Here is a 25,901-nt window from a genome sequence, read left to right on the forward strand (position 1 = left end):
TACTCTTACCCTTTGGTGTTTGGATGTGAAAATTAGTTACCCAAGCAGGCCATTCAGTTGCCTTCAACTTTCAGCAGGTAGACAATGCCATCATTAATTTCTATGTTTGTGTTAGGTATCTCTATCTTGTGCCTCCTCAGTCCCTGCAGTTATGGCTAACAACGAAGAGAGAACAAATGACTTGCTTGATATGCTGCAGGGAAAGTGCAGGAAAGGACAGACACAAGAATATGATAAACATACAAGTACAAAACAGAGGGCCTTGTTTTTTTAGAAAATACAAGAATTTTGTAAACTTGCATCTTTGACAGGAATAAGAAAAATGCACGGAGTGCTAATAAACATAGTCACCCACATGAAAAAGTATGCATGCTTCATGCATATAAATTATAAAAAGAGGTACAAGTGGATTATCTGGTAATATCAAGCAGGGCAAGAGAATTCAGCTAATTATTCCGAGGAAATAACATATGGCTACTTCAAATAATCCATTCATATTACAAGGCGCTTTACATACTAGCAGTGGAAGGTTGTTCCAGCTCGTAGCAGGTGACAGAGTCCTGACTCCGGATCGCCAAGGAGGGGTCTCTTCCTGCTTGCATCATCCTGTTGATGCTAACCTTCATCTTAATAGCAGTGCACAGCTTGCTGAGTACCCTGTCGGTGAACTGAAAATAAGCCTTCCTCGCGACCGCGCTGCATATGAAGGTGGTGAATACAGTGGAGATTCCGAATGCAAACCCGAGCAGAGTAAATAGACATGTCAGCGTGTCAAATCTGAGTTGAAGTTTAAGATGCCGGTATCTGTTACTCTCGGGTACACAGACTCTGGAAAGTGGAGGCCCGCAGAGATTTTCATTTCCCCAGAAAGAGTAATTACCAAAAGTTGCGAACTGATTACTCGACGGTATCTTTCCTGAGAGATCATTGTAGGACAAATTCAGGGTGGACAAACTGTCTAGTGACGCCAAGCTGTGAGGAATTGGACCTGATAGATCATTCCATGAGAGATTGAGTGACTCTAAATCCACCAAATTCCCAAGTTCACCAGGGATACTTCCTCCAATGTGGTTCCTTGACAGATTCAAAAAATATATATGTGATAGAAATCCTATTCCACTTGGAATCTCACCAGTTAGCTGGTTTGCTGACAGGTCAACTCCCGCCACCAATGTTCTCTGAAAAATAAGCATCTGACCTTTCCACGTTATCACCATGGCATCTGTATAAACAGAAAAGTAAGCACCCCCAACACCATAAATCTTGTACTGAAGGAAAGGCCTTGTCAAGTCTTGGTATTCAGGGACCAGGTGTAAGGATGTTAAATTTCCTAGGAAATGTGGTACAGGGCCAGAGAGTTTGTTGTTAGAAAGATCCAATAACTGCAGAACAGGAAGTTGGGACAATTTTTCAGGTATTTCACCAGAAAACTGGTTGAACCCTAAACTAAGAAATATCAGAGATTTTAGACTGCCAGCTATCCATCTTTGTATGTTTCCTGACAAATTATTTCCTACAAGATCAAGGAACACCAAAATTTGACATGACTGCAATGAAGTGGGCAATATTCCAGACAAGCTGTTGTTGCTAAGATGCAGTGACATAAGGGAATTTAGAGAACCCATCGTAGATGGTATTTCTCCCCACAAGTTATTGCTTGAAAAGTCTATGACATACAGTTCCGAGTTCTTACGCCAACAATCGGGAAGCTCTCCAGAAAGGTTGTTATCAGATAGGTCAATCAGTTCCAGGGATATCATGTTGCATAAATCTGTTGGGATTACTCCAGTAATGGAATTTTTTGATAGAGATAGGTAATGCAATTCTTTAACAACAAAGCTCTGTGGCAATGATCCCGATAAGTTGTTGTTGGATAGATCCAACACTCGGATGCTAAGCGGCAAATCTGGAATGTTCCCCTGAAGCTTATTATTCCTCATGCTTAGAGTTGTCAGCATTGTCAATTGCTCCAGGCTTGCAGGCAACTTGCCAGTTATGTTGTTTGTTGCGACATTTAAGCTAGTCATTGACAAAGAGAAGTTCCAGACCCAGTCAGGTAACGGAGCCCTGATGCCTGCACTGCCCAGATCAATCATCTCGATTTTAGTTTGTGATTGCAACCAAGAAGGAAACTCTGGTCCTATAAGGCAATCATGCAGTCCAAGATTTATGAGCTGAAAAGGTGGCAGCCAGCTTTGTTTGATGACAATCTCGAACGAATTTGATGCTAGATTTAAAGTATCCAATCTTGATAAATTGGCAAGGTGGAGTTCCGATAGTGTGCCTTTAAATCTATTAAAGGAAATATCCAAGTATGTCAAGCTTGATAGGTTACCAATACCATGTGGCACAACTCCAGACAGTGAGTTCGCACTGAGGTCAAGGATTCTTAATCCTGACATGCCCTCAAGCCAACCAGATAGGTTTCCAGTTAACTTGTTACCAGAAAGTTCAAGGACCTGCAGCCGCTTCATACAGGGAAACAGGCTCTTTGCTACTTTTGCAATATCTCCTGACAAGATGTTCCCGGACAATTTGATTTGAACCAAGTTGCACAACTTACTAACTGATGTTGGTATTCCTCCAGTCAACTTGTTATCCCCTAGTCCTATGAACGTAAGTGAAATCAGCCTGCCAAACTCATTAGGAATCATGCCTGAAAGCCCGCAACTAGTCATGTCCAACTCTGAGAGGGCAGATAGCCCGCCAATCCAATTCGGCATGGAAGAATTCAGATCGTTATTCATCAGATTAAGTAGCTTAAGAGAAGTGAAGTTGACCTGAGAAAGAGAAGTGAGGTCGGTGGCAGGAAGACTAGCATCATTCAGGCGAAGCACTTGGAGTGACGGGAGCATGTTCACTGCTTGCAGCCAATCCACGGAAGCAGCAAGATAGGACCAACTGAGGTCCAGATACCTCAGGGAATTCAGCTTGGAAACCCAATGAAAATTATCCACAATGATCCCAGGACCTCCAAATGAACCCAGATCAAGATAGATGAGTCTTGACAAATTACCAAGTTGAGGAGGAGCCGTTCCGCCAAAACCGGCGTGTGACAGATCAAGAGACCTCAACATCCTGAAAGAGCCTATGAATTCTGGGATGGGCACGGCACCAAAATCCCCATGGCTCAAGTTGAGGTGGACCAATCTGGTCAAACCGGCCAAGGATCGACTGATCTCACCTTTGAGGGAGTAACCACCAAGGTCCAGCTTGACGACATGGCCGGTCTTCTTGCTGCAGCTCACACCGCCCCAGCTGCAGCAGTTTTCTCCTTGCCATGAGCGTAACCTCCCACCAGGATCAGTGATGCTGACGTTGAATGCAGCCAGTGCACCCCTCTCAATGGCGATGCATGCAGCTGTGCCCCTGGTAATGTTGGTGATCACAAGGCACCAAAGGGCAAGCGTTGTGAGCAATCCAAGCATTGCATGAGCTCCCATGGGAATGTCTGTGGACCAAACTGTCAAGCTAAATTAAGCTAGCTGGGGAATACAGAAGCTAGGTACTCATCTGAAGCATCGCATGACCTCCCATCGTATTGCAGATCAAGACCTGTCTTCTCTCCTAGTCTGGTCTCCCTTCATGTCCTTATCTCAAGTCTAGGAGACAAGTTTAGTCTCCTCACCTGTACTCATTGCAGTATGGACTGACCAGATCAAGACTTGTCTTCTCTCCTAGTCTGGTCTCCTCCCATGGCTGTGGACCAAACTGTGGAAATGCAGAAGTTAGGTACATATCTCAAGCCTTTCCCTCTCAATGTATTGATGCGGTTTGGACTTTGGAGTGACCAGCGAGTTTCGCCCAGTCCTACTAATGTGACACATCTGTTTGAATTCAAAGAACAAGAACGGGTGAGACTGATGGTGCTGAGGAGATTCCAGAGTCCTGAAAATTCTAGCATCAACTGGGAGGCCATACATCGCTTTCCCAAATCGAACATCTGCTCCGCCGTCGCCCTCCTTTATTTGGCTTGCCCCTAACTATGATCAGTCTCCTTCTCCACCTTCTGCAAGTAGGCAATTGGGGAGCAATGTAGGCACCCCCTCTCTCCGTCCTAATTTGGTTCTGTAATGTCACTGTGTCAGTGTGGCTGTGTGTGTACATGATATGAATATGAATGTGCAGTACTACTAAGCAATCGGCTATCAACAACGCTGCGGTAGTAGTATGAAGTTCAGGGTGTGCGGGGGAGGGGGATTCGGACCTCCTGGAGCTCGTGCTTCTCGGTCCTAGGACTCGTCGGCGACGGAGGCGTGTCTCTGCAGCTCCTCGGCGGTCCTCTCCGCGCCGTATCCGCCTACCTCTCCCTCCGACGGCTCCTCCCACCCGCCCCCGCCGCCGTCGGAGGCTGAAGCGGCGAACCTGGCCGCGCGCGGCCACGGCCGCAGAGGTGCAGTCGCGGCGGGCAGACGGCGATGCGGGGCCGCGGCGGCGTTGCCGAGCAGGAGACCGGCGGCCATCGCCGGAGGAGATGGAGGCAAAAAAGGATGACTGGTGGGACCGGACGATGGGATATTTCCCGAAGGAAGAGAAAGAAAGGATGGGTGCTGTAGATAATTCAATTTGAAGACTGGACTCGTCTACATGAATGAACAGTAACACTAAAATAGATTGCAAAAATTCGAAAAAAATTCCAAAACTATTTATGGGCAAATGACAATCAAGGAGTTCGCGCCAAAAAAGCCAAAATCGGCTATGAACAGTGCATTTTTTCAAACTTTCTCACAGGTCCGAAATTTGTCTTTTTTCTACTAGCTCCTCGAATGTGTCCAAACTTCACCAAATTTTACATGGGCGTCACGCATTCGTCCATCTTGCACCCAAAAAAAAATCAGGTTTTCTTTGATTTTTTTCTTTTATTTTAAAAGATTTTACCATTCAAACCCGGGAGCATCTACGAAGACTCCTCCAATGAAGAAATCAATGACAAGGCATAAACACAACAAGCAAATCACCAATAGTATGGGCCCCTTTTATTTATCTGCACCTGTATATCATCTACCAATGTAATGTATCCCACCAGAGCCTTTCTTCTTCATTTACAACCATCTACAATGTCGTGTGATCCTTAATTGGCAACCGTGTGATCCTTAATCTACAATCTCACTATCTCTATTCTAATGGAGCAGTTGGTAGCCTAGTACTCCGGTTTTATTTCCTCCCACCACCACCAGCCCCGCTATACCTAGCCATGGGCCGGGCCGGGCTTGGGCCGGGCCTTAAAAAGCCCATGGCAGAAAACTGAGGCCCAAGCCTTCCCAGGCCCTACCATCGGGCCTACTTTTCAAGCCCAAGCCCGGCCCATCTGGTAAAAAGCCCTGAAAAGCCCTTAGGGCTTAGGGCCATGGGCCGGGCTTCTTCCTTAAAATGAAAATATGCCAAGCCCAAGCCCGTCTAGGCCCTGCTGGTGGGCTCGAAACTCAGGCCCAAGCCTGGCCCACGGGCAAGCCCATTGGGCCTAGGCCCTGAATTGCAGCAGCCCACCACAGCGGAGAATTTCAAACTGACGCACCCGCCGAGCGCATACACCAGAGAGAGAGAGCAGCGGTAGCACCTGCAAGGCTGAAGTCCGGCGCGGGCGGCTCGACTCCTGACGCGCTGCTGCCCGCACCTGGCCCTCTTGCTCAGCGTCGGCCGCTTCTCCGCCGCCGCCCGCCGTGGCCCCTTCTCCGCGTCCTGCTTCCGCGGCCGCGTCCTGGGCGGCGTGGGCTGGGGCGACGAAACCAAGTCGGGGTGGAGCCGCCGCGGCCTCGGGCGCTTGCTCAGCTCCAACACGCAAGTGAGCAAGCAGATCGTCGGGCGACTGAGGATGACACTTGACCTGCACTGAACTGACATGCACATGCGTTGCACCGGTACCATGCAGTGCAGCAGCAAAAGGCGGAGGAAAACAAGCGAGCTCAGCTCAGCTGAAGAAGAAGGGCAGTCGCATTCAAGTCCTGCGTAAAGAAAGATACTGGCTAGGCTTCGAGGCAATCATCTACTTGGAGTACAAGACAAGCCAGAACAAATCCTAGTCTATCTCGACTTTTTTAATAAACATTATACTCAACAATGAGCACGCGCAGCCGAGGAGCCTCGTGGCCGGCTAGCTGCTGCTCCGCTACGACACGAGCACGCGCAGGAGGTTCCCCGCAGGTGTCACCTCGGCTACGGCGGCAGCGGCGGAAGCTGGGCCGGGGCGTGGACGACCGGCGGCGTCGAAGGTAGATGCATGGGCGACGCGGGTTTGTGGCGCTTGTGGCACGGCCGCGCAGGGGAAGTCAGGCCGGGTCGGTGCGTGGAGGGGAGGCGGCGTCGAGGGAGCTGCAGTGGGGGCGGCGCGGCCACACGTGCGGCAGATCGGCCGCGCGCCGCAGACCGGAGACGGCGGCCGTGGGCATGGCGTTGACCGCGGAAGTAGGGAAAAAATTGAAAAGGGATGAGAGGCTGACTAGTGGGGCCATCTTCCACCTCACTGTATTGTCCACGTGGACATGCCAAATCAGCCGGGCAGACGGGTCTCACTCATCAGTTTTGCTGTTAGAGGCGGTTCAGTTTCGAGTTAATGCGATTTATTACTCACTTGCCATAGAGTTGGTGTTTTTTGTAATTTTTAGCAAAAACGATAGTTTTTTAGTACTTTAGCCATAAATACGGTGGTTTCGAGCATTTTACTCGGTTGCCGTAGACATGTGTGCTTACATGAAGGCTGAGAGCACATTATGAATTATCTCAATAATCATGAAAGCTATTATCTGCCTACACAATCACCGGTTTATAAGAGTAATCCTACTGAGGTCTTCTGCTCCTCCTTAGAAATCATCTTTGGTTTGTTCATGTCCTTTCCTCTTGCTTAGAAACATATTTGGTATATTCATGTTTGTCCTTTAGAGTCGAGGTAAATACACTAGCAGTCATAGAATTTGCACCTGATGGTCATTTTGGTGCATACCTTGTAAAATATGTGCTTGCAGTCATCAAACTTGCACAGACGTGCAAATACGGTCACATTTCGCGTACACGGACGTATTCGTTGCCCACACGCGTCGGGGGAAGAGAGCGGCACGGCGCAGCTTCGGCTGGCGGGGAAAAGAAAGGGGTGGTGCGGCTTCGGGCGGTGGGTAGAAGAAGCGGCGACGCGGCTTCGGGCGGCGGGAAGAAGGAAGGGGCGGCACGGCGCTGCTTCGGGGGAAACACATGCTGGTTCGTGCTTGATTTTGGCCCGGAGTAGGTTCGGGTGAAAGTCATGCTAGCTTGATTTTGGGATCACATTGTTGCGAGCCCACCGCACTAACCACTAGACCAAAATAACCTTGTTGTCTACTGAAAGAAAGCAGTGGTAGTTAACCTTTTCGTTTATTAAAATGTTACATATACCCAATATAAATTATTTGAAAAGAAACATAAATTCAAAAACAACTTCATGGATTTTCAAAAAAGCTCATCAAATTTTAAGAAAAATTTAAAAGTTCAACGAATTTGAGAGAAAACCATCGGATTCGGAAAAAAACATCAAGTTTGAAAAAAGTTCAGCGACTACGAAAAAAAGTTCATTGAATTTGAAAAATGTTTATCATCAAAATAAAAAAAACATCGGTTTTTTGAAAAAAAGTTAACCGTTTTTGAGAAAAGGTCATCGATTTGTTTTAAATCATCTAATTTGAAAAATGTTCATATAATTTGGAAAATGTTCATATAATTTGGAAAATGTTCATCAAATTTGAAAATAAATCATGTAATTTTATAAAAAGTTCATCAATTGAGAAAAAAAGTTCACGAATTGTAAAAAAAACGACGACCTGGTGGTACGGGCGTAGCCCTCGCAACGAAGGAACCCCAGCTCCCGCACCTTTTCCCTGTTTCTAGAAACAGAAAAAACAAAATCATCGAAATGGGCTGGCCTAGCTGGGCCCAAGAGGAGCCTGGATGAATGGACGATCTCGCTGGCTGTCACGCATGTTAAAGCTTCTTTTCATATATAACACGAGACACAACCCTAATTCTCAGTCTCTCCCTTCCTCTGCCGCCCGACCACCACTCAATCCCACCCCTCCGCCGCCCAACCACCACTCCGTCCCACCCCTCCGTCGCCCGACCACCACTCCCTTCCACCCCTCCGCCATCTCCGCCGCAGCAGCCGCCGATGAGGACGACCGGGAAGAGGAAGAGGAGTAGGGAGGTCCCCTCATCTGGCCGAGGGAAATAGGCCAGACAGACCCCAAGTCCATCAACTGGCGCTGGCAGTGGTGGTGGCGGTCGCACCGCGCGTCTACCGGATCCGGCCGCCGCCGAGGTTCAAGAGGAACCAGCATCGACGGTCGCCCCCCTGCCTGGCTTCCCCGTGCCTGGTAACACAACTGCTCGGCCAGATCCAAGTCCACCAGGAAGGTACCGCCGCGCGTCAACCAGATCCACTTTCCGCCGAGCTTGCCCCCTCGCCTGGCTTGGTAATGTTCGGGAGTTATCAAATCCCTCCACTAGACGGCTCTTCCTCTCCCTCTGGTAAGATACTGGAGATCGCACACTCCCTTATGTCTCTAAATATGAACTTACCGGATGACCATGTATTTTTTCAGCACCGTCAAGATCCAGGTCTAACTCAGGGAGAAGAGGTCGCCACCTGGCTTCATCAAGTTCAGGGGCATACTTAAATTTATACAAAACATTTTTATTTATTTATGAATTATTGTTTTAAGCATAATATCTTATTAATTTGCTAGTTTTTGACATCTATATTTTCAAATATACTTCATGTTATATTAAATGTGCATTTGGAAAGAACATTTATGTTCATTTGTTGAACGGTTAGTGAGAACACTTTTGGTTGTAATGAGTATGTGCTAGATCTATGCAAAATAATAATAATAAAATAATCTTCTTCATGATTGATGTCTATCAGTAGATGTACTATTGTGTATTTTATGCATTTGAAACTAGTATCTTTTATTATCTTTCTCAAAACTCTAGAGAATGTGTCTAGAAAATATCTTCATAGATATCCCCAGATACTATGATTGTTTATATCAGATGTAAATAATAGAAACATATATTTCACGGTCCCATTAGGCCGATTCTTATTCAGCCACCAAGCGAAGAGTCGAGAAGTTGATTGGAACCCTTGTTTGGACAAGGCTTGCCGATGGCGACGCAAGATGGCCGAGTGTGACGCCCCCGGTTTGATCGTACACTAATCATGCACGCAAATGTGTACGATCAAGATCAGGGACTCACGGGAAGATATCACAACACAACTCTAAAACATAAATAAGTCATACAAGCATCATAATACAAGCCAGGGGCCTCGAGGGCTCGAATACAAGTGCTCGATCACAGACGAGTCAGCGGAAGCAACAATATCTGAGTACAGACATAAGTTAAACAAGTTTGCCTTAAGAAGGCTAGCACAAACTGGGATACAGATCGAACGAGGCGCAGGCCTCCTGCCTGGGATCCTCCTAACTACTCCTGGTCGTCGTCAACGGGCTGCACGTAGTAGTAGGCACCTCCAGTGTCGTAGGTGTCGTCGTCGACGGTGGCGTCTGGCTCCTGGACTCCAGCATCTGGTTGCGACAACCAGATAGAAAGGAAAGGGGAAAAAGATGGAGAGAAGCAACCGTGAGTACTCATCCAAAGTACTCGCAAGCAAGGAGCTACACTACATATGCATGGGTATATGTGTAAAGGGGTATATCAGTGGACTGAACTGCAGAATGCCAGAATAAGAGGGGGATAGCTAATCCTGCCGAAGACTACGCTTCTGGCCATCTCCATCTTGCAGCATGTAGAAGAGAGTAGATTGAAGTCCTCCAAGTAGCATCGCATAGCATAATCCTACCCGGCGATCCCCTCCTCGTCGCCCTGTTAGAGAGCGATCACCGAGTTGTATCTGGCACTTGGAAGGGTGTATTTTATTCAGTATCCGGTTCTAGTTGTCATAAGATCAAGGTACAACTCCGGGTCGTCCTTTTACCGAGGGACACGGCTATTCGAATAGATAAACTTCCCTGCAGGGGTGCACCACATAACCCAACACGCTCGATCCCATTTGGCAGGACACACTTTTCTGGGTCATGCCCGGCCTCGTAAGATCAACACGTCGCAGCCCCACCTAAGCACAACATAGAGGTCAGCACGCCGGTCTAACCCTATGCGCGCAGGGGTCTGGGCCCATTGCCCTATGCACACCTGCACGTTGCGTACACGGCCGGAAGCAGACCTAGCCTAGTGGCGTTCCAGTCCAATCCGGCGCGCGCCACTCAGTCGCTGACGTCACGAAGGCTTCGGCTGATACCACGACGCCGGGATACCCATAACTACTCCCGCGTAGATGGTTAGTGCGTATAGACCAAATGGCCAGACTCAGATCAAATACCACGAACTCGTTAAGCGTGTTATGTCGTAACCGCGGACGCCGTCCAGGGCCAGGCCCACCTCTCACCTAGGCGGTCTCAACCTGCCCTGTCGCTCCGCCACAAAGATCCACTTGCGGGTACTCCTACGAGCCGACCCGACTTTATTTACCACATGTGTCATGTATAGAGTATATAAGTATATACCCGTGATCACCGCCCAAGTGATCATGACCCGATAGAATAGCACAGAAGACGGACAAGAATGTAGGGCCACTGATGGAAAACTAGCACCCTATACTAAGCATGTAGGATTGCAGGTAAAGGTAGCAACAATAGAAGCAAGGGCAGGCTATGCATCAGTATAGGATTAACGGAAAGCAGTAACATGTTACACTACTCTAATGCAAGCAGTATAGAGATGAATAGGCGATATCTGGTGATCAAGGGGGGGGGGGGCTTGCCTGGTTGCTCTGGCAAGTAGGAGTCGTCAACTCCGTAGTCGAACTGGGGGTCGCCGGTAGTCTCGGGGTCTACCGGAAAGAAGTAACGGAGGGGGAACACAATAAATAACAGAGCAATCAAAACAACACAAAGCGTAACATGACAATACGCGGTGCTAGGTGTGCCCTAACGCGGTAGTAGGTGATATCAGCAAAGGGGGGAAACATCCGGGAAAGTTTTCCCGAAGTTTGCATTTTTCGGACAGATGAAATGGAGGGGGAAAGTTGCAAGTTTGCTATGCTAGGGACGTCTGGCGGACGAACGGACAGCGTATTCGGATTCGGCTCGTCGTTCTGAGCAACTTTCATGTAGAAAGTATTTTCATCTGAGCTACGGTTTAAAAGATATGATTTTCTAATGATTTACTAATTTCTGGAATTTAATTAATCATTTAATTTAATTCGAAATTGGATTTATGACATCAGCATGATGTCATGCTGACATCAGCAGTCAACAGGGGTTGACTAAGTCAAACTGACATGTGGGTCCAATGGGACCCACCTGTCATTCTCTGTTTAGGTTAATTAGGGTTTATCTAATTAATTACTGTTTAATTAAATTAACTAATTAATTAGATTAATTTAAACAAGATTAATTAACTTAATTAATTTAGTTAATTAATTAATTAATTAAATTTATTTTTATTATTAGCTTTATTTATATTATTTATCATTTATTATTATTATTATTATTATTATTATTTATTTCTTTTTTTAATTCCTTTTTTTAACACGTTCTCTGGGCGTGGGCCCCGTTTGCCATTGGCCCAGAGGGGCCAAACGGGCGCTGGGCGGCTACGGGCGCAGGGGCTCGTGGTAGCCCGACCCGGCGGAGGCCGCACAGGCATGGCTGGGCGCCGGCGTGGCGCGGGTTAACGGGGGGGGAGGGGGTGGAGCGGAGCAGAGCCACGGGGCTCGCGGGCGCGAGCGCCGGCGGCCAGGGGCCGCGCGGCAGCAGCAGGGCGCTGCGCTGGCAGGGGAAGAGGGCGGCGGAGGCGCGGTCGGCCATCGTTGTCGCGGGGCGTGCTGGCGCGGGGCAGGGGGCGGCCGTCGGCTAGCAGTGGTGGGGCACGGCTGGGGATGCGCACAGGGGTGCGACGAGGGCGGACGTCAGCGCGGGGAGCAGGGGGTGCAAGGCAGACGCGAGGGGCGCTTAGGCGAGCGCTTGCCCGCAGGAGGTGCGGCGGGGCGAGGTCACCGGGCGCCACGGCGGAGGGAGAGCGGCGGCAGGGGACGGCCAAGGCGCGGCCATGGCAGGAGCGCACGGGAGACGTCGGGGCATGGCCCGGGACGAGCAGGGGGAGGTAGGTTCGCGAACCGGGCGCAGGGAGTGAGGCGATGGTGCGGGGCGAGGCCACGGTCAGCGTGGGCCTCGATGTCCAGAACAGGAGAGGCGCGCGGGGCGGTGGTGGCCGCGAGCGGGCGCCGGAGCACGTGCGCGACAGAGAGGAGGGGAAGGCGGGGAGGTGTTCCTCACCCCCGTTGTAGAGGTGCGGGCGGAGTGGCTCGAGGAGGAGGACGAGGAGGCGACGATGACGGTGGGTGGCTCCGGCGAAGCAGTGCGGGACGAGGCAGCGACGGTGTGCGACGGGGCGGCGCCGGCGACGCCGTCAGGTGAACGAGGACGAGGGCGGGGCCGGCGAGGGGGGGCCCCGGCGTAGTGGCCGCGGGGATCGACGGCAGCGTCGGGTCGAAGGGATCGGGGGGTTTGCCCCGATCCAGATCGGGCAGAGGAGGGAGAGAGAGGAGTGCGAGGGGGAAAATGGGGATCGGGCTAGGGTTCCGTGGGGGAATATGGAGAGGGAGTGGGCCGGCCAGTTGGTTGGGCCTGGCCTGCTGGGCTGGAGCCCGGGGGTTCTTTTTTTTTGTTAGTTATTTTTCTGTTTTGTTTCTTTTCTTTTTATCTATCTTTCTTTTTACTGTTTTACTTTTAGTTTTCTTTTATTTTAGTTTTATAAAAATTATCACTAGCACTTAAATTAATACTTTTAAATATACTATTGACACATTAATCCTCAACCCAAATTAAAATAGTTTAATATTTTATAAAATTCAAAAGGCATTTATTTTAACATTTAAACCTCTATTTTAATTATTTTGAACACTTAAACATTTTATTAAATTTAGATTTCTCCACCATTATTATCTATGCAATATTTGGTTCACTCCGAACAATTTAGTTTTAATATTTGAAAACTTTTATTGTTTGCCTATATTTTAAATTTTAACTTGAATCGTTTTTGAACTAACTCGAGTTTATCAACAGTAAACGAGGTGACGTGGCACCATTAGCAGAGGTTTACTGTAGCTTGATTATCCGGGCGTCACAATTCTGCTCCACTACAAGAAATCTCATCCCGACATTTAAGAGGGAAGTAAAGGGGGAAGGTTCGGGTTACGAAATTCTAGGGAGTGTTCTTGGTCTTGGTTGTTCTTCTCGAAGAGGTTGATCCATTACATTGATGTCTTCATTCTACTGTTTCAGGTCATCATGATAAAGTTGTCGTCCTTTCTTCGGGAACTCCATCGTACTTACGAAGGAATGAAGGGTGGGTATTCCGGGAGAACGGACCTTCGTAAGGTTGACTATCTGGTCGATAACATCGGGAAAGGTGGCGGAAAGTAACTCTCGAATTGCAACTTAAGAAATTATCGAGAGCAAAGTAAGAAGGTACAAAAATAGAAGTTTCAAGCGCATAGGCAATCGTTCGTTGCCTAAAACAAAGTGTTGAAGGGGTTTAGAGCAATGTGAATAAGCATTGCATCTAATACGAGTATAGATCACTAGGCAGGTGGCCCGTGAATTACATAAAAAGTCAAGAGCGAGGAATAACTCTGACAACACGGTGTACAGGAGAGTCAGTTTTCGATCCTGTGGAACTGTGGGTTATGGGCCCACCATGTGGGGTTTTTTTGGAGCAGTGACATGTTGCACGGTCATGATAGCAAGGCATGTCAGAGAGTACCCTGTCAGTTATGTCGGCAGCACGTTGGTACCAAGGGCGAGGGACGAAGAGAACCATTTTCCTGCTCGTTGAAACGAGGCGGACCATAAGGCAAAGTTCTCGTCCATCGGTGGCTACCGGGATGTCATCAACAATAGTAACAGGGTCTTGCTGACAGAATAGTACACCGAGGTGTTTACATAAGCAGGAGAATATTACTGCTTAGATCATATAGATCACCAGAAAGGTTAAACCAAACAATGGAAAGGAAAATATGATTATCAGATTAAACAGAAGAATGGAAAGGAAAATGTGTTTAAACACATATTTCAAGGGTATATCCTTCCCAAGGACAAGCTGAGCATGATATTCATGACAGGATATAATGTAGAAAACTCTTTAGGTAGGGGAGAGAAATTTCATGACATTACCCATACAACGGTGTTTGGATAATTGAGCAGGAAACATTTAGCATTGGGCTTCAAATGTTCCTGTTGAAAATCGGAGTACCATAGACATGCTTCGAGATAGCATTGACATGGTCAACAGGTGAAGATCGGACTTTGGAAACAAAAAGGATCCATCAGGAACAACTTATAGAATAAGTCTTACAATTTCCTCATGGAAGAATAGCTAACCTTGCTAAAAGGGAAAACTTATAACAATAGGTCCTCCCGCCAGGTGTGCTGGGTATCATCACCTTACCGGGTCATAAATAGGCCAATGTTACAACTCTTGGAAATATGTTCCAACCATCATATCTGACCGAGATTCAGATCTGATTGGTGTCAGGATAACTCAGACTCAGGATGCCTGAGAAGAAAGGTGCAACACAAATTGTCGAAACGACATCGAAGATTCTCGGGAGATGAACTATGGAAGCGAGTTCCAGACTAGGGTTCATCATTACATCAAGGAGAGGTGAGGAGGTGACTGATTGACTCAGCGACAATCCATTGAGATTTCCAAAAGATGGATTTCCACAACTATGTGAACAAGGAGATAGCAATAGCTAGATCGAATGACTTAATGATGTATGCTTGAGGAAAACATACACAATTAAACATTGGTTGAAAGGTGCACCCGAATATGGGCTTAGGTAGCATGATCAAGGTTAGAATGGTGATTCGATAACCAATACACAAGGAATGAACTATCGTTCATTAACTTACAAGCAATAGGGTTGCTGGAAGTTTTGAATTTTACACATCACAGTTCATTTGTGGGTACTTCGGTTAAGATCAACATGGGGACCAAGAACTGAAGGTAGACGGTAAGATGTATTACTATATCAAGAATTCTAAAGAGGTGGTGAAATTCTCACGACATTCTTGATATAAAATTTGGTAATACTCCAAAGTAAAGAGGAACAAATGCTGGATAGCAAGGATCTCAAGGTATAAAACAAAACACGAACAAGTTTGTGTTGGAGGGAAGGCAGTAAAGTGGCCGATGATAACACAAATCATCAAGGGAAAGGATGGTCTTTCTCATCATGAATTCAATTGATATTCTGGAAGGACTTAGAATGCTCATGATGATCACGGCACATTTGTCGAGAGATTCCATGAAGATGCAATCGCTCGGTGATGACATCAAGTCAAAGGAATGGTGAAGCGAAAAGTTATTGGAACCAAGGGTACGACACAAACTTGAAATCAAGCTTGTTGTTCAAGGCAAACTAATATGACGAGGAAGATCGACGTAAGCTTAGCTCATCATCGAAAGTTGTGTTCCGGGAAGGACCGGGTAGCACATTTAAAAAGTTTGCACGATAATGATATAGTCGATAAGGCTAGGAATGACTTGAAGGATTATTAAACTCGTAAGCAACAAAAATTACTTAGAGTTATTGAATCGGAGTGCGGAATCGATTCACTTATCGGTGTTCTCGAGTGACTAATATCTCAGAGCCCGTGGAAAATTGGAATCAGTGAGAATGTAGCACTTGATGAAAAACTCATAAGAAGTTATGCAGTTCCATGATAATCTCGAGATACCAGGGGGTAATACTCGACGACAGATCAAGGTAAAGGTTGGACTAGGGTATTGCCCTGCAGAAGACAAGTGCTCAAACTTGCACGAGAAACGGAATCAAGGAGAAACATGGTCGGAACCACGTCCACGGATACCAGATGAACTTATTACAAGGGGGTAATTATTATAAGAGAAGTTTCCATGATAGGATCTACATCGTGTCCATGGGCATGAACACAAAGGTTCAAGATTGACTCCCACTTCTTCAATGCATAACCTTCCATTCGCCTCTCGTATTTTGATAATGACATTAGTTGTCGAAAGTTTTACCTGGTGCAATACCAGATAAGTATGTCCCGCGAAATCTTTCGGGTTCACACAGATTAAGGAAGGCATAGGTTCAACCCATCGGGGCATCGTAGAAAGATATACTACAAACTTCAGGAGTAAATAACACAAGCTCAAAAGTAGAGCATGGTTGACAAAGCAGAGGATACAATTTACCAAAGGCATTATGTATCCGAGGAAAAGCTCACAGGCTTATTGAATAAGAAGGATGCTGTCGGATAAAATCCAACAAAGGAACCGATGGTCCACAAGGGATCTGATGTGAGCATCGGTACTCAACCAGAGGAAGAAGAATGCAAGGAGATCTGATTATAGAAACAACTGACTAACTCAAAGTTCAAATGCAAAAGAATTATGATTTCCAAATCAGGGGGTCAGAAGCAACGCTCTGATCAAGGATGGATAAGTTGAGTAGGCTTAGGGGTACAATCGATGGCAATTTGATAGGTCGAGATCCAGCTCACGTTTAAAATGACGTCTGAGCCGAAAGAATGAATTCTACGATATGATTGAGGATTGCGAGCATTCGCAACAAATTGAATCAATGGACTCAAATGATAATGACAAGAGATGCCAATAAGATTACGAGACTTGTGGGATTAACTATAATGCAAGCAAACAAGAATTTCAAGAGCAATAGGCTCCTGAGGATTTTCGGAAGATCGAATAGTATTCTGAAGACTATTGTGGAATACTTGAATCAACTGGGGATGACCGGATACTCGGTAAGTGCGAGAATTATCCGTAGGGGTATTCAGGTGACAAAGAACAGCAAGGCAGTAAGCTCAAAGGATTCTCGGAACAACAGAGAGAATTTCGGGGTATCTTGTAATAACAAGATCAACTGGGAAACATTGTATGAATGGCGAGTATACGTGGTTATCCATAGGAGTTTATCGATGAAAGGGAATTGCAAAAGCGATGAACACAAGTTCTCGGGTTATCAGCGGAGAGTATCTTCAGGGTCTTCACGTGCAGCAGACGATCATCAGTAATAAGGGGCTCTCCGGGTGAAAGTGATAACGAGATCCTAATGTTAGATTTAGTAAAATTCACTTAACCCGAATAGAAGAGAGATCAGAGTCCCAGAGTATAGACAAGGAGTAAAAGATCCTAATACCACCCAATGGCGACGTGGGCCCGTAAGCCACACAGCCATGTTAGTAAAAGTTTTTCAGCGACTAGACTCGACTTCGGCCAAGGAGTTGGAAAGGGGGATTCCTACAGGCAGTCGGCTCTGATACCAACTTGTGACGCCCCCGGTTTGACCGTACAATAATCATGCACGCAAATGTGTACGATCAAGATCAGGGACTCACGGGAAGATATCACAACACAACTCTAAAACATAAATAAGTCATACAAGCATCATAATACAAGCCAGGGGCCTCGAGGGCTCGAATACAAGTGCTCGATCACAGACGAGTCAGTGGAAGCAACAATATCTGAGTACAGACATAAGTTAAACAAGTTTGCCTTAAGAAGGCTAGCACAAACTGGGATACAGATCGAACGAGGCGCGGGCCTCCTGCCTGGGATCCTCCTAACTACTCCTGGTCGTCGTCAACGGGCTGCACGTAGTAGTAGGCACCTCCAGTGTCGTAGGTGTCGTCGTCGACGGTGGCGTCTGGCTCCTGGACTCCAGCATCTGGTTGCGACAACCAGATAGAAAGGAAAGGGGAAAAAGAGGGAGAGAAGCAACCGTGAGTACTCATCCAAAGTACTCGCAAGCAAGGAGCTACACTACATATGCATGGGTATATGTGTAAAGGGGTATATCAGTGGACTGAACTGCAGAATGCCAGAATAAGAGGGGGATAGCTAATCCTGTCGAAGACTACGCTTCTGGCCATCTCCATCTTGCAGCATGTAGAAGAGAGTAGATTGAAGTCCTCCAAGTAGCATCGCATAGCATAATCCTACCCTGCGATCCCCTCCTCGTCGCCCTGTTAGAGAGCGATCACCGGGTTGTATCTGGCACTTGGAAGGGTGTATTTTATTCAGTATCCGGTTCTAGTTGTCATAAGGTCAAGGTACAACTCCGGGTCGTCCTTTTACCGAGGGACACGGCTATTCGAATAGATAAACTTCCCTGCAGGGGTGCACCACATAACCCAACACGCTCGATCCCATTTGGCCGGACACACTTTTCTGGGTCATGCCCGGCCTCGTAAGATCAACACATCGCAACCCCACCTAAGCACAACAGAGAGGTCAGCACGCCGGTCTAACCCTATGCGCGCAGGGGTCTGGGCCCATCGCCCTATGCACACCTGCACGTTGCGTACACGGCCGGAAGCAGACCTAGCCTAGTGGCGTTCCAGTCCAATCCGGCGCGCGCCACTCAGTCGCTGACGTCACGAAGGCTTCGGCTGATACCACGGCGCCGGGATACCCATAACTACTCCCGCGTAGATGGTTAGTGCGTATAGACCAAATGGCCAGACTCAGATCAAATACCAAGAACTCGTTAAGCATGTTATGTCGAAGTAACCGCGGACGCCGTCCAGGGCCAGGCCCACCTCTCACCTAGGCGGTCTCAACCTGCCCTGTCGCTCCGCCACAAAGATCCACTTGCGGGTACTCCTACGAGCCGACCCGACTTTATTTACCACATGTGTCATGTATAGAGTATATAAGTATATACCCGTGATCACCGCCCAAGTGATCACGGCCCGATAGAATAGCACAGCAGACGGACAAGAATGTAGGGCCACTGATGGAAAACTAGCACCCTATACTAAGCATGTAGGATTGCAGGTAAAGGTAGCAACAATAGAAGCAAGGGCAGGCTATGCATCAGTATAGGATTAACGGAAAGCAGTAACATGTTACACTACTCTAATGCAAGCAGTATAGAGATGAATAGGCGATATCTGGTGATCAAGGGGGGGGGGCTTGCCTGGTTGCTCTGGCAAGTAGGAGTCGTCAACTCCGTAGTCGAACTGGGGGTCGCCGGTAGTCTCGGGGTCTACTGGAAAGAAGTAACGGAGGGGGAACACAATAAATAACAGAGCAATCAAAACAACACAAAGCGTAACATGACAATACGCGGTGCTAGGTGTGCCCTAACGCGGTAGTAGGTGATATCGGCAAAGGGGGGAAACATCCGGGAAAGTTTTCCCGAAGTTTGCATTTTTCGGACAGATGAAACGGAGGGGGAAAGTTGCAAGTTTGCTATGCTAGGGACGTCTGGCGGACGAACGGACTGCGTATTCGGATTCGGCTCGTCGTTCTGAGCAACTTTCATGTAGAAAGTATTTTCATCTGAGCTACGGTTTAAAAGATATGATTTTCTAATGATTTACTAATTTCTGTAATTTAATTAATCATTTAATTTAATTCGAAATTGGATTTATGACATCAGCATGATGTCATGCTGACATCAGCAGTCAACAGGGGTTGACTAAGTCAAACTGACATGTGGGTCCAATGGGACCCACCTGTCATTCTCTGTTTAGGTTAATTAGGGTTTATCTAATTAATTACTGTTTAATTAAATTAACTAATTAATTAGATTAATTTAAACATGATTAATTTAGTTAATTAATTAATTAATTAAATTTATTTTTATTATTTGCTTTATTTATATTATTATTTATTATTATTATTATTATTATTATTTATTATTTATTTCTTTTTTTTTAATTTCTTTTTTTAACACGTTCTCTGGGCGTGGGCCCCGTTTGCCATTGGCCCAGAGGGGCCAAACGGGCGCTGGGCGGCTACGGGCGCAGGGGCTCGCGGTAGCCCGACCCGGCGGAGGCCGCACAGGCATGGCTGGGCGCCGGCGTGGCGCGGGTTAACGGGGGGGGGGGGGGGGGAGGGGGTGGAGCGGAGCAGAGCCACGGGGCTCGCGGGCGCGAGCGCCGGCGGCCAGGGGCCGCGCGGCAGCAGTAGGGCGCTGCGCTGGCAGGGGAACAGGGCGGCGGAGGCGCGGTCAGCCGTCGTTGTCGCGGGGCAGGGGCGGCCGTCGGCTAGCAGTGGTGGGGCACGATTGGGGATGCGCACAGGGGTGCGACGAGGCCGGACGTCAGCGCGGGGAGCAGAGGGGGGTGAAAGGCAGACGCGAGGGGCGCTTAGGCGAGCGCTTGCCCGCAGGAGGTGCGGCGGGGCGAGGTCACCGGGCACCACGGCGGAGGGAGAGCGGCGGCAGGGGACGGCCAAGGCGCGGCCATGGCAGGAGCGCACGGGAGACATCGGGGCATGGCCCGGGACGAGCAGGGGGAGGTAGGTGCGTGAACCGGGCGCAGGGAGTGAGGCGACGGTGCGGGGCGAGGCCACGGTCAGCGTGGGCCTCAATGTCCAGAACAGGGGAGGCGCGCGGGGCGGTGGTGGCCGCGAGCGGGCGCCGGAGCACGTGCGCGACAGAGAGGAGGGGAAGGCGGGGAGGTGTTCCTCACCCCCGTTGTAGAGGTGCGGGCGGAGTGGCTCGAAGAGGAGGACGAGGAGGCGACGATGACGGTGGGTGGCTCCGGCGAAGCAGTGCGGGACGAGGCAGCGACAGGGCGGCGCCGGCGACGCCGTCAGGTGAACGAGGACGAGGGCGGGGACGGCGAGGGGGGGCCCCGGCGTAGTGGCCGCGGGGATCGACGGCGGCGTCGGGTCGAAGGGATCGGGGGGTTTGCCCCGATCCAGATCGGGCAGAGGAGGGAGAGAGAGGAGTGCGAGGGGGAAAATGGGGATCGGGCTAGGGTTCCGGGGGGGAATATGGAGAGGGAGTGGGCCGGCCAGTTGGTTGGGCCAGGCCTGCTGGGCCGGAGCCCGGGGTTCTTTTTTTTGTTAGTTATTTTTCTGTTTTGTTTCTTTTCTTTTTATTTATCTTTCTTTTTACTGTTTTACTTTTAGTTTTCTTTTATTTTAGTTTTATAAAAATTATCACTAGCACTTAAATTAATACTTTTAAATATACTATTGCCACATTAATCCTCAACCCAAATTAAAATAGTTTAATATTTTATAAAATTCAAAAGACATTTATTTTAACATTTAAACCTTTATTTTAATTATTTTGAACACTTAAACATTTTATTAAATTTAGATTTCTCCACCATTATTATCTATGCAATATTTGGTTCACTCCGAACAATTTAGTTTTAATATTTGAAAACTTTTATTGTTTGCCTATATTTTAAATTTTAACTTGAATCGTTTTTGAACTAACTCGAGTTTATCAACAGTAACCGAGGTGACGTGGCACCATTAGCAGAGGTTTACTGTAGCTTGATTATCCGGGCGTCACACCGAGCATATTGCCTGTTTCTTCCAGGAACATCAGAATTGGTGTCCTCCCTTCTTGGCAGCTCCTACTAACATAACAACAATGTTGATTGTGATTGCCAAGCCATAAGAAGAACAAGTGGTGACCTGATGTTGAACAGTCTGAGAATAATGGAAAACCTGTCTCACAACCAACACAACTGCACATCGGTCTAGCTCTGTTTCCCGCTCCGGTTGTACTGCACGTGTGAGCGGTCGTACCGCTCAGTCCTTGGGCGGTACTACCCGCCTTTGTACTGCTTCGTCTACAGCCCGGATGAAACTATAAAATGGACGTGTCAACGCTCAAACACAACAAAGAAAACATATTATTCTCTGTCCATCCCACAAATAACATAATTTTGCAGCCCGAAGACCCTGGCATCATGTAGCCAAGACCGGAAAGTTTTGGTTTTCTTGCATAAAAGGCCAAAATGTTGACAAGTCGTGCAGATTTTCACTAGCAATTTTCACAACATGACGCGTCTATTCATTTCAAATTTCATTCATGCACTCCCGAGTCAGTCAATACACTAGATCAAACATTCCATATCATCATCCTACCAAAAAAACGGATCTGGATATAAATATACCTGCAGTTCTTCTGCCAAAAGATGCAGGCACCATTTTACAGGGTCTTTTCTCACTTGGTAAAGGTAAATCATTAGGTCTTTAAGCCCCTCAAATCTTGTACATTGTCCTGTGAACACCCCTATATTTTGTTTATTTATTTATGTATTTGGTACTCTTCTACCATATTATATTTATAGCTAATAGGCTCTTTCAAATTTCTCAGTGTCAGTGCAGTTATACTCTCCAGATCGACCCCTAGTTGATACGGCTGAGGTGTTTCTATGACTTATGGCTGTTGGTACCATTCTTGGCGCATCATACTGGTCAGCATGGAGTGCTCGAGAAGCACTTATTGAACAAGAGAAACTTCTAAAGGTTTCAGTCGATGCTTTATACGATCAGTTATTTTGGATTTTCGGAAAGAAAAACTAACAGGCACATTATTTGTATAGGATGGCCATGAAAGTTCAGTTAACATTGATGCCGAAGGTTCTACTGGTATGGTAGATATCACCATGACATCGGCAATGCTGTTTATTGTGGTTGCATCACTGTTTTTGGTAATGCTTTACAAATTGATGTCTCACTGGTTTGTGGAGCTCCTGGTGGTTATATTTTGCATTGGTGGTGTAGAGGTGCGTATGATGAAATCCTTTTTAAAATTATACTTATTTCAACTTTGCCACTGCTTTTTTGGCGAGGTCACTGCTTTAAATTTTGATTTGTAGTACTGTTTGCTTAGTTACTAAAACAGAATAGTACTTATATAGTATTCCACATTAAAACTAGATGACACAAATCATGAATCAATGCAATTTGGAGAATGGTTAAATTAGGCCCTTAAACGTTAAGCCTTCTTTAAACAAAGGTGTCATTCGTTTCCCTACAGAGCATTGAATTTCTTCCTTTTTAATCTGTACCTTTTGATTCGAACACTAAAGATATTATCCAAAAATGAACAAATAGCTTGTGGCTGCTGCTGAATGACCAACATCACACTTATCTACTACAGCTGCAGAGTGAACCGATCTTGATTTCGTTGATTGATATCTTATTTTGCTATATTTCGTTGCCAATTTCTTGAGCTGATGACACATTATGCTCTCCTTTTTTATCCAGGGTTTGCAAACATGTTTGGTGGCTTTATTGTCAAGGTAAATTTATTGCTCGACGAGATACATTCATATTTTCTGGGTATATGCACAGTGTACATATGTTTCAGTTTTCCTTTTAATTTGTGGTTTCGCAGTCATATAGCTTAAAGAAAAGGGTAAATGTGTACTGACCTGAAAACTGTGGTATCTTTCAGATGGTTCAAACCTGCCGCAAAATCATTTGTAGAAGTGCCATTTTTTGGAGCTGTTTCATACCTTACATTGGCAGTTTGTCCATTTTGCATCGTCTTTGCTGTTTTATGGGCTGTTTATCGCCGGATGCCCTATGCATGGATTGGGTAAGATGTTCTTGTAAGTGCAGTTTTTTTTTTACACCCTCCATTGGGATTATTCTCTGTTGATTAACATCATGCTTTCTGCGTTCAAGGTATCGCACTGATTGTTACTGTGATCCAGATTGTGAGGATACCTAACCTTAAGGTAATTGTTTCTGCTCCTTTGCTCGTGCTTCCCATGCAGTGAAGTACCCTGATGCCAATTATTTATTTGCTAATAATTGGTCAGGTGGAGTCTGTTCTTCTGGGCTGCTCCTTCCTCTATGACATCTTCTGGGTTTTCATATCCAAGATGTTGTTTCATGAGAGCGTGATGATTGTGGTATGTACAAATGACTATTGTGATATTATGTTTTTTTTTGCTCTGCAGACATGCTAGTTATGCTTGTGATCTGCCTGCAGGTTGCACGTGGTGATAATACTGACGAAGATGGTGTACCCATGCTGTTAAAGATCCCACGCATGTTTGATCCATGGGGTGGATACAGCATCATAGGCTTTGGTGATATCCTTCTTCCAGGACTGCTGGTTGCTTTTGCGCTAAGGTTAGTGCGCTAAATTGGGGTTCCTGGCTTGTCATTTGTAAATTCTAATATATATTTTGGAAGGGTGGATTTCATAATTAGAAGCTGCAGAACAACTGTCATCATGCATATTATCGCATTCCATCTGCTGGATAATTAGCTGTGTTACTGCATGCCAATTGCCTTGAACTTACATTATGCTTGCAAGTAGTTGAGCTCTCTCCACTTAGTATTTACATTTCCCTATCTTTAGGTACGATTGGGCTGCCAGGAAGACCTTACAATCTGGTTACTTTCTGTGGTCAATGGTTGCGTATGGCTCTGGTAAGACATCGCCCGCATCCATATCAGCTTTGCATTTCTGTACTTTTGTAAGCACAGTTTGTGGGCTTTCTTAATTAGCATGTCCTATCTTATAAGGAATCATGTGATACAAACAACTTTCAAACAAAAGCATCTCAAGGCGATTCAGATCTCATGGTTACTTTTCAATGTTTTTCTTGCTACGGATGTCTCTTTTCATTGAATAAATGAAGTAAAGCCCCCTTTCTGAAGCTTTTCGGAAGACATGAATATTGTCGATATCCTATATGTTCATACAGACAGTTCTAATTGATATTTTCACCTGAGGTGCTGACATAGTGTATGTTTGCCTTCTTTATTTAGGTCTTCTGATCACCTACATTGCCTTGAATCTCATGGATGGCCACGGGCAACCGGCTCTTCTTTACATCGTGCCCTTCATGCTTGGTAAGGAGACCACACCTTTGTGGCCGCCGATAAATTTCATATCGTCGGATTCTCGAGCCTGTGCCTTGAACAAAACCACCGTGTCTACTGCAGGAACTTTCATATCACTCGGTAAAAAGCAGGGCAAGCTCAGGAACCTGTGGATGAAAGGACAGCGTCCGAGAGTCTGCATGCACTCGCATCATCCTCTGAAGGGCTCTGCGGACTCCGCCTCTCATGTAATCTCATCATAGGTAGCGGCTCGCCGTATGCCGTAGCGCAATGGTTCCTTGCCTGGAGGCGGAAGCGCGGCTCCGCGGATCTGTTGTGCGTGACCCTGTTCCGTGGGTGTAGTGGTGTCTAATATGGATCTGTTGTCATTAGAACCAATCCCATTAGTTGTATATAGATAGAGCCTTGTGGTTTGCTTGCCTTGTTGTGGCTGCATCTACCTGTGTACTTGGAGAGTAGTACCTCCTTTCCGGTTTGTTTGTAAGGCCTGTGCGTATCCTTAGATCGACAATTTGACCGACATAATGAAAGTTATATGTTATGAAAAAAATTATCATTAAAACTCCAAATGCTATATTTTCCTGATGGTATAAATTTTGCGATATACAGTTCATATTAATTGGTAAAAATGATGATGTATGGGACGGAGTGTTGCCTCCCATCGAAAGATTTATATCTACTCTTCTCGCCCCCCAAGTCTGGTCTATTCTCGTTTATTAAAAAGTTCACTAACATCCATGGCATCAAATATAATTTATGATAAATCTAATGAAACTAATGTAGTGTTAGAGATGTTGGTTTCATATAGATTTGATCAAACCTAAAGAAGTTTGACTTAGCACAGGCCTCTAACTTTTAAGTATTTTTGGAATGGAGTGAGTACAAGCTGTTGATATCTTTTCGTACAAACTTAGTCAAAGTTGACAAAGTTTGACTTTGACCAAATTTTATATGCAGACTAAAAAGAAACGAAGGGAGTACAAGCTAACCGTCTAGAATAATCTAGATTTTTATATTTGCATATATCTAATCGTTAAACTAAAAACAGTTCTCCGGATATTTCATATACCAGACACTGTTGAGATTCCTACCAAGATATCTAAGGATAAACATACAAACATATAAATCATTGAAGGAACTAACTTAAATTAATCTTGGAAGGCATGCGATGTTGTTTTAATAGTTATCTAAAATAAGAGGGTTTTTTGCGTTAAATATTTTAAAAATATAGCACACTAAAATGTAAA

The 25,901-nt window shown here is 46.4% G+C and overlaps 1 protein-coding gene and 1 pseudogene across 2 annotated transcripts; one reads left to right on the top strand and one right to left on the bottom strand.

The window, feature by feature from the left end:
* Positions 1 to 289: 289 nt before the first annotated feature.
* On the bottom strand, positions 290 to 4,527 carry LOC123095597 (receptor-like protein EIX1). 2 transcript variants are annotated; one of them, XM_044517117.1, is made up of 3 exons: positions 4,305 to 4,486; positions 3,629 to 3,711; positions 290 to 3,369 (listed from the first exon to the last, which is right to left on the bottom strand). In XM_044517117.1, the coding sequence occupies exons 1-3, from the start codon at positions 4,461 to 4,463 to the stop codon at positions 510 to 512; spliced, it is 3,102 nt and encodes a 1,033-aa protein (XP_044373052.1). In that variant the 5' UTR covers positions 4,464 to 4,486; the 3' UTR covers positions 290 to 509. The 2 variants fall into 2 exon arrangements, with proteins under 2 accessions (XP_044373052.1, XP_044373051.1); XM_044517116.1 differs by adding an exon at positions 3,922 to 4,068 and having other exon boundaries at positions 292 to 3,827; positions 4,208 to 4,527.
* A 7,648-nt stretch (positions 4,528 to 12,175) lies between these two features.
* LOC123100011 (signal peptide peptidase-like 4) lies at positions 12,176 to 24,896 on the top strand (annotated as a pseudogene).
* The last annotated feature ends 1,005 nt before the right edge of the window (positions 24,897 to 25,901 follow it).

This window comes from Triticum aestivum, chromosome 4D (assembly GCF_018294505.1).
Source record: "Triticum aestivum cultivar Chinese Spring chromosome 4D, IWGSC CS RefSeq v2.1, whole genome shotgun sequence".
In the NCBI taxonomy this organism is placed as follows: domain Eukaryota; kingdom Viridiplantae; phylum Streptophyta; class Magnoliopsida; order Poales; family Poaceae; genus Triticum; species Triticum aestivum.

Coding starts and splice junctions, on each gene's coding strand:
- LOC123095597 (XM_044517117.1), bottom strand. CDS start 4,463: ATGGCCGCCGGTCTCCTGCTCGGCAACGCCGCCGCGGCCCCGCATCGC. Junction 3,712..4,304: donor AGGAGCCGTCGGAGGGAGAG/GTAGGCGGATAC, acceptor GCATTTCCACAG/TTTGGTCCACAGCCATGGGA. Junction 3,370..3,628: donor CCATACTGCAATGAGTACAG/GTGAGGAGACTA, acceptor CAACATTACCAG/GGGCACAGCTGCATGCATCG.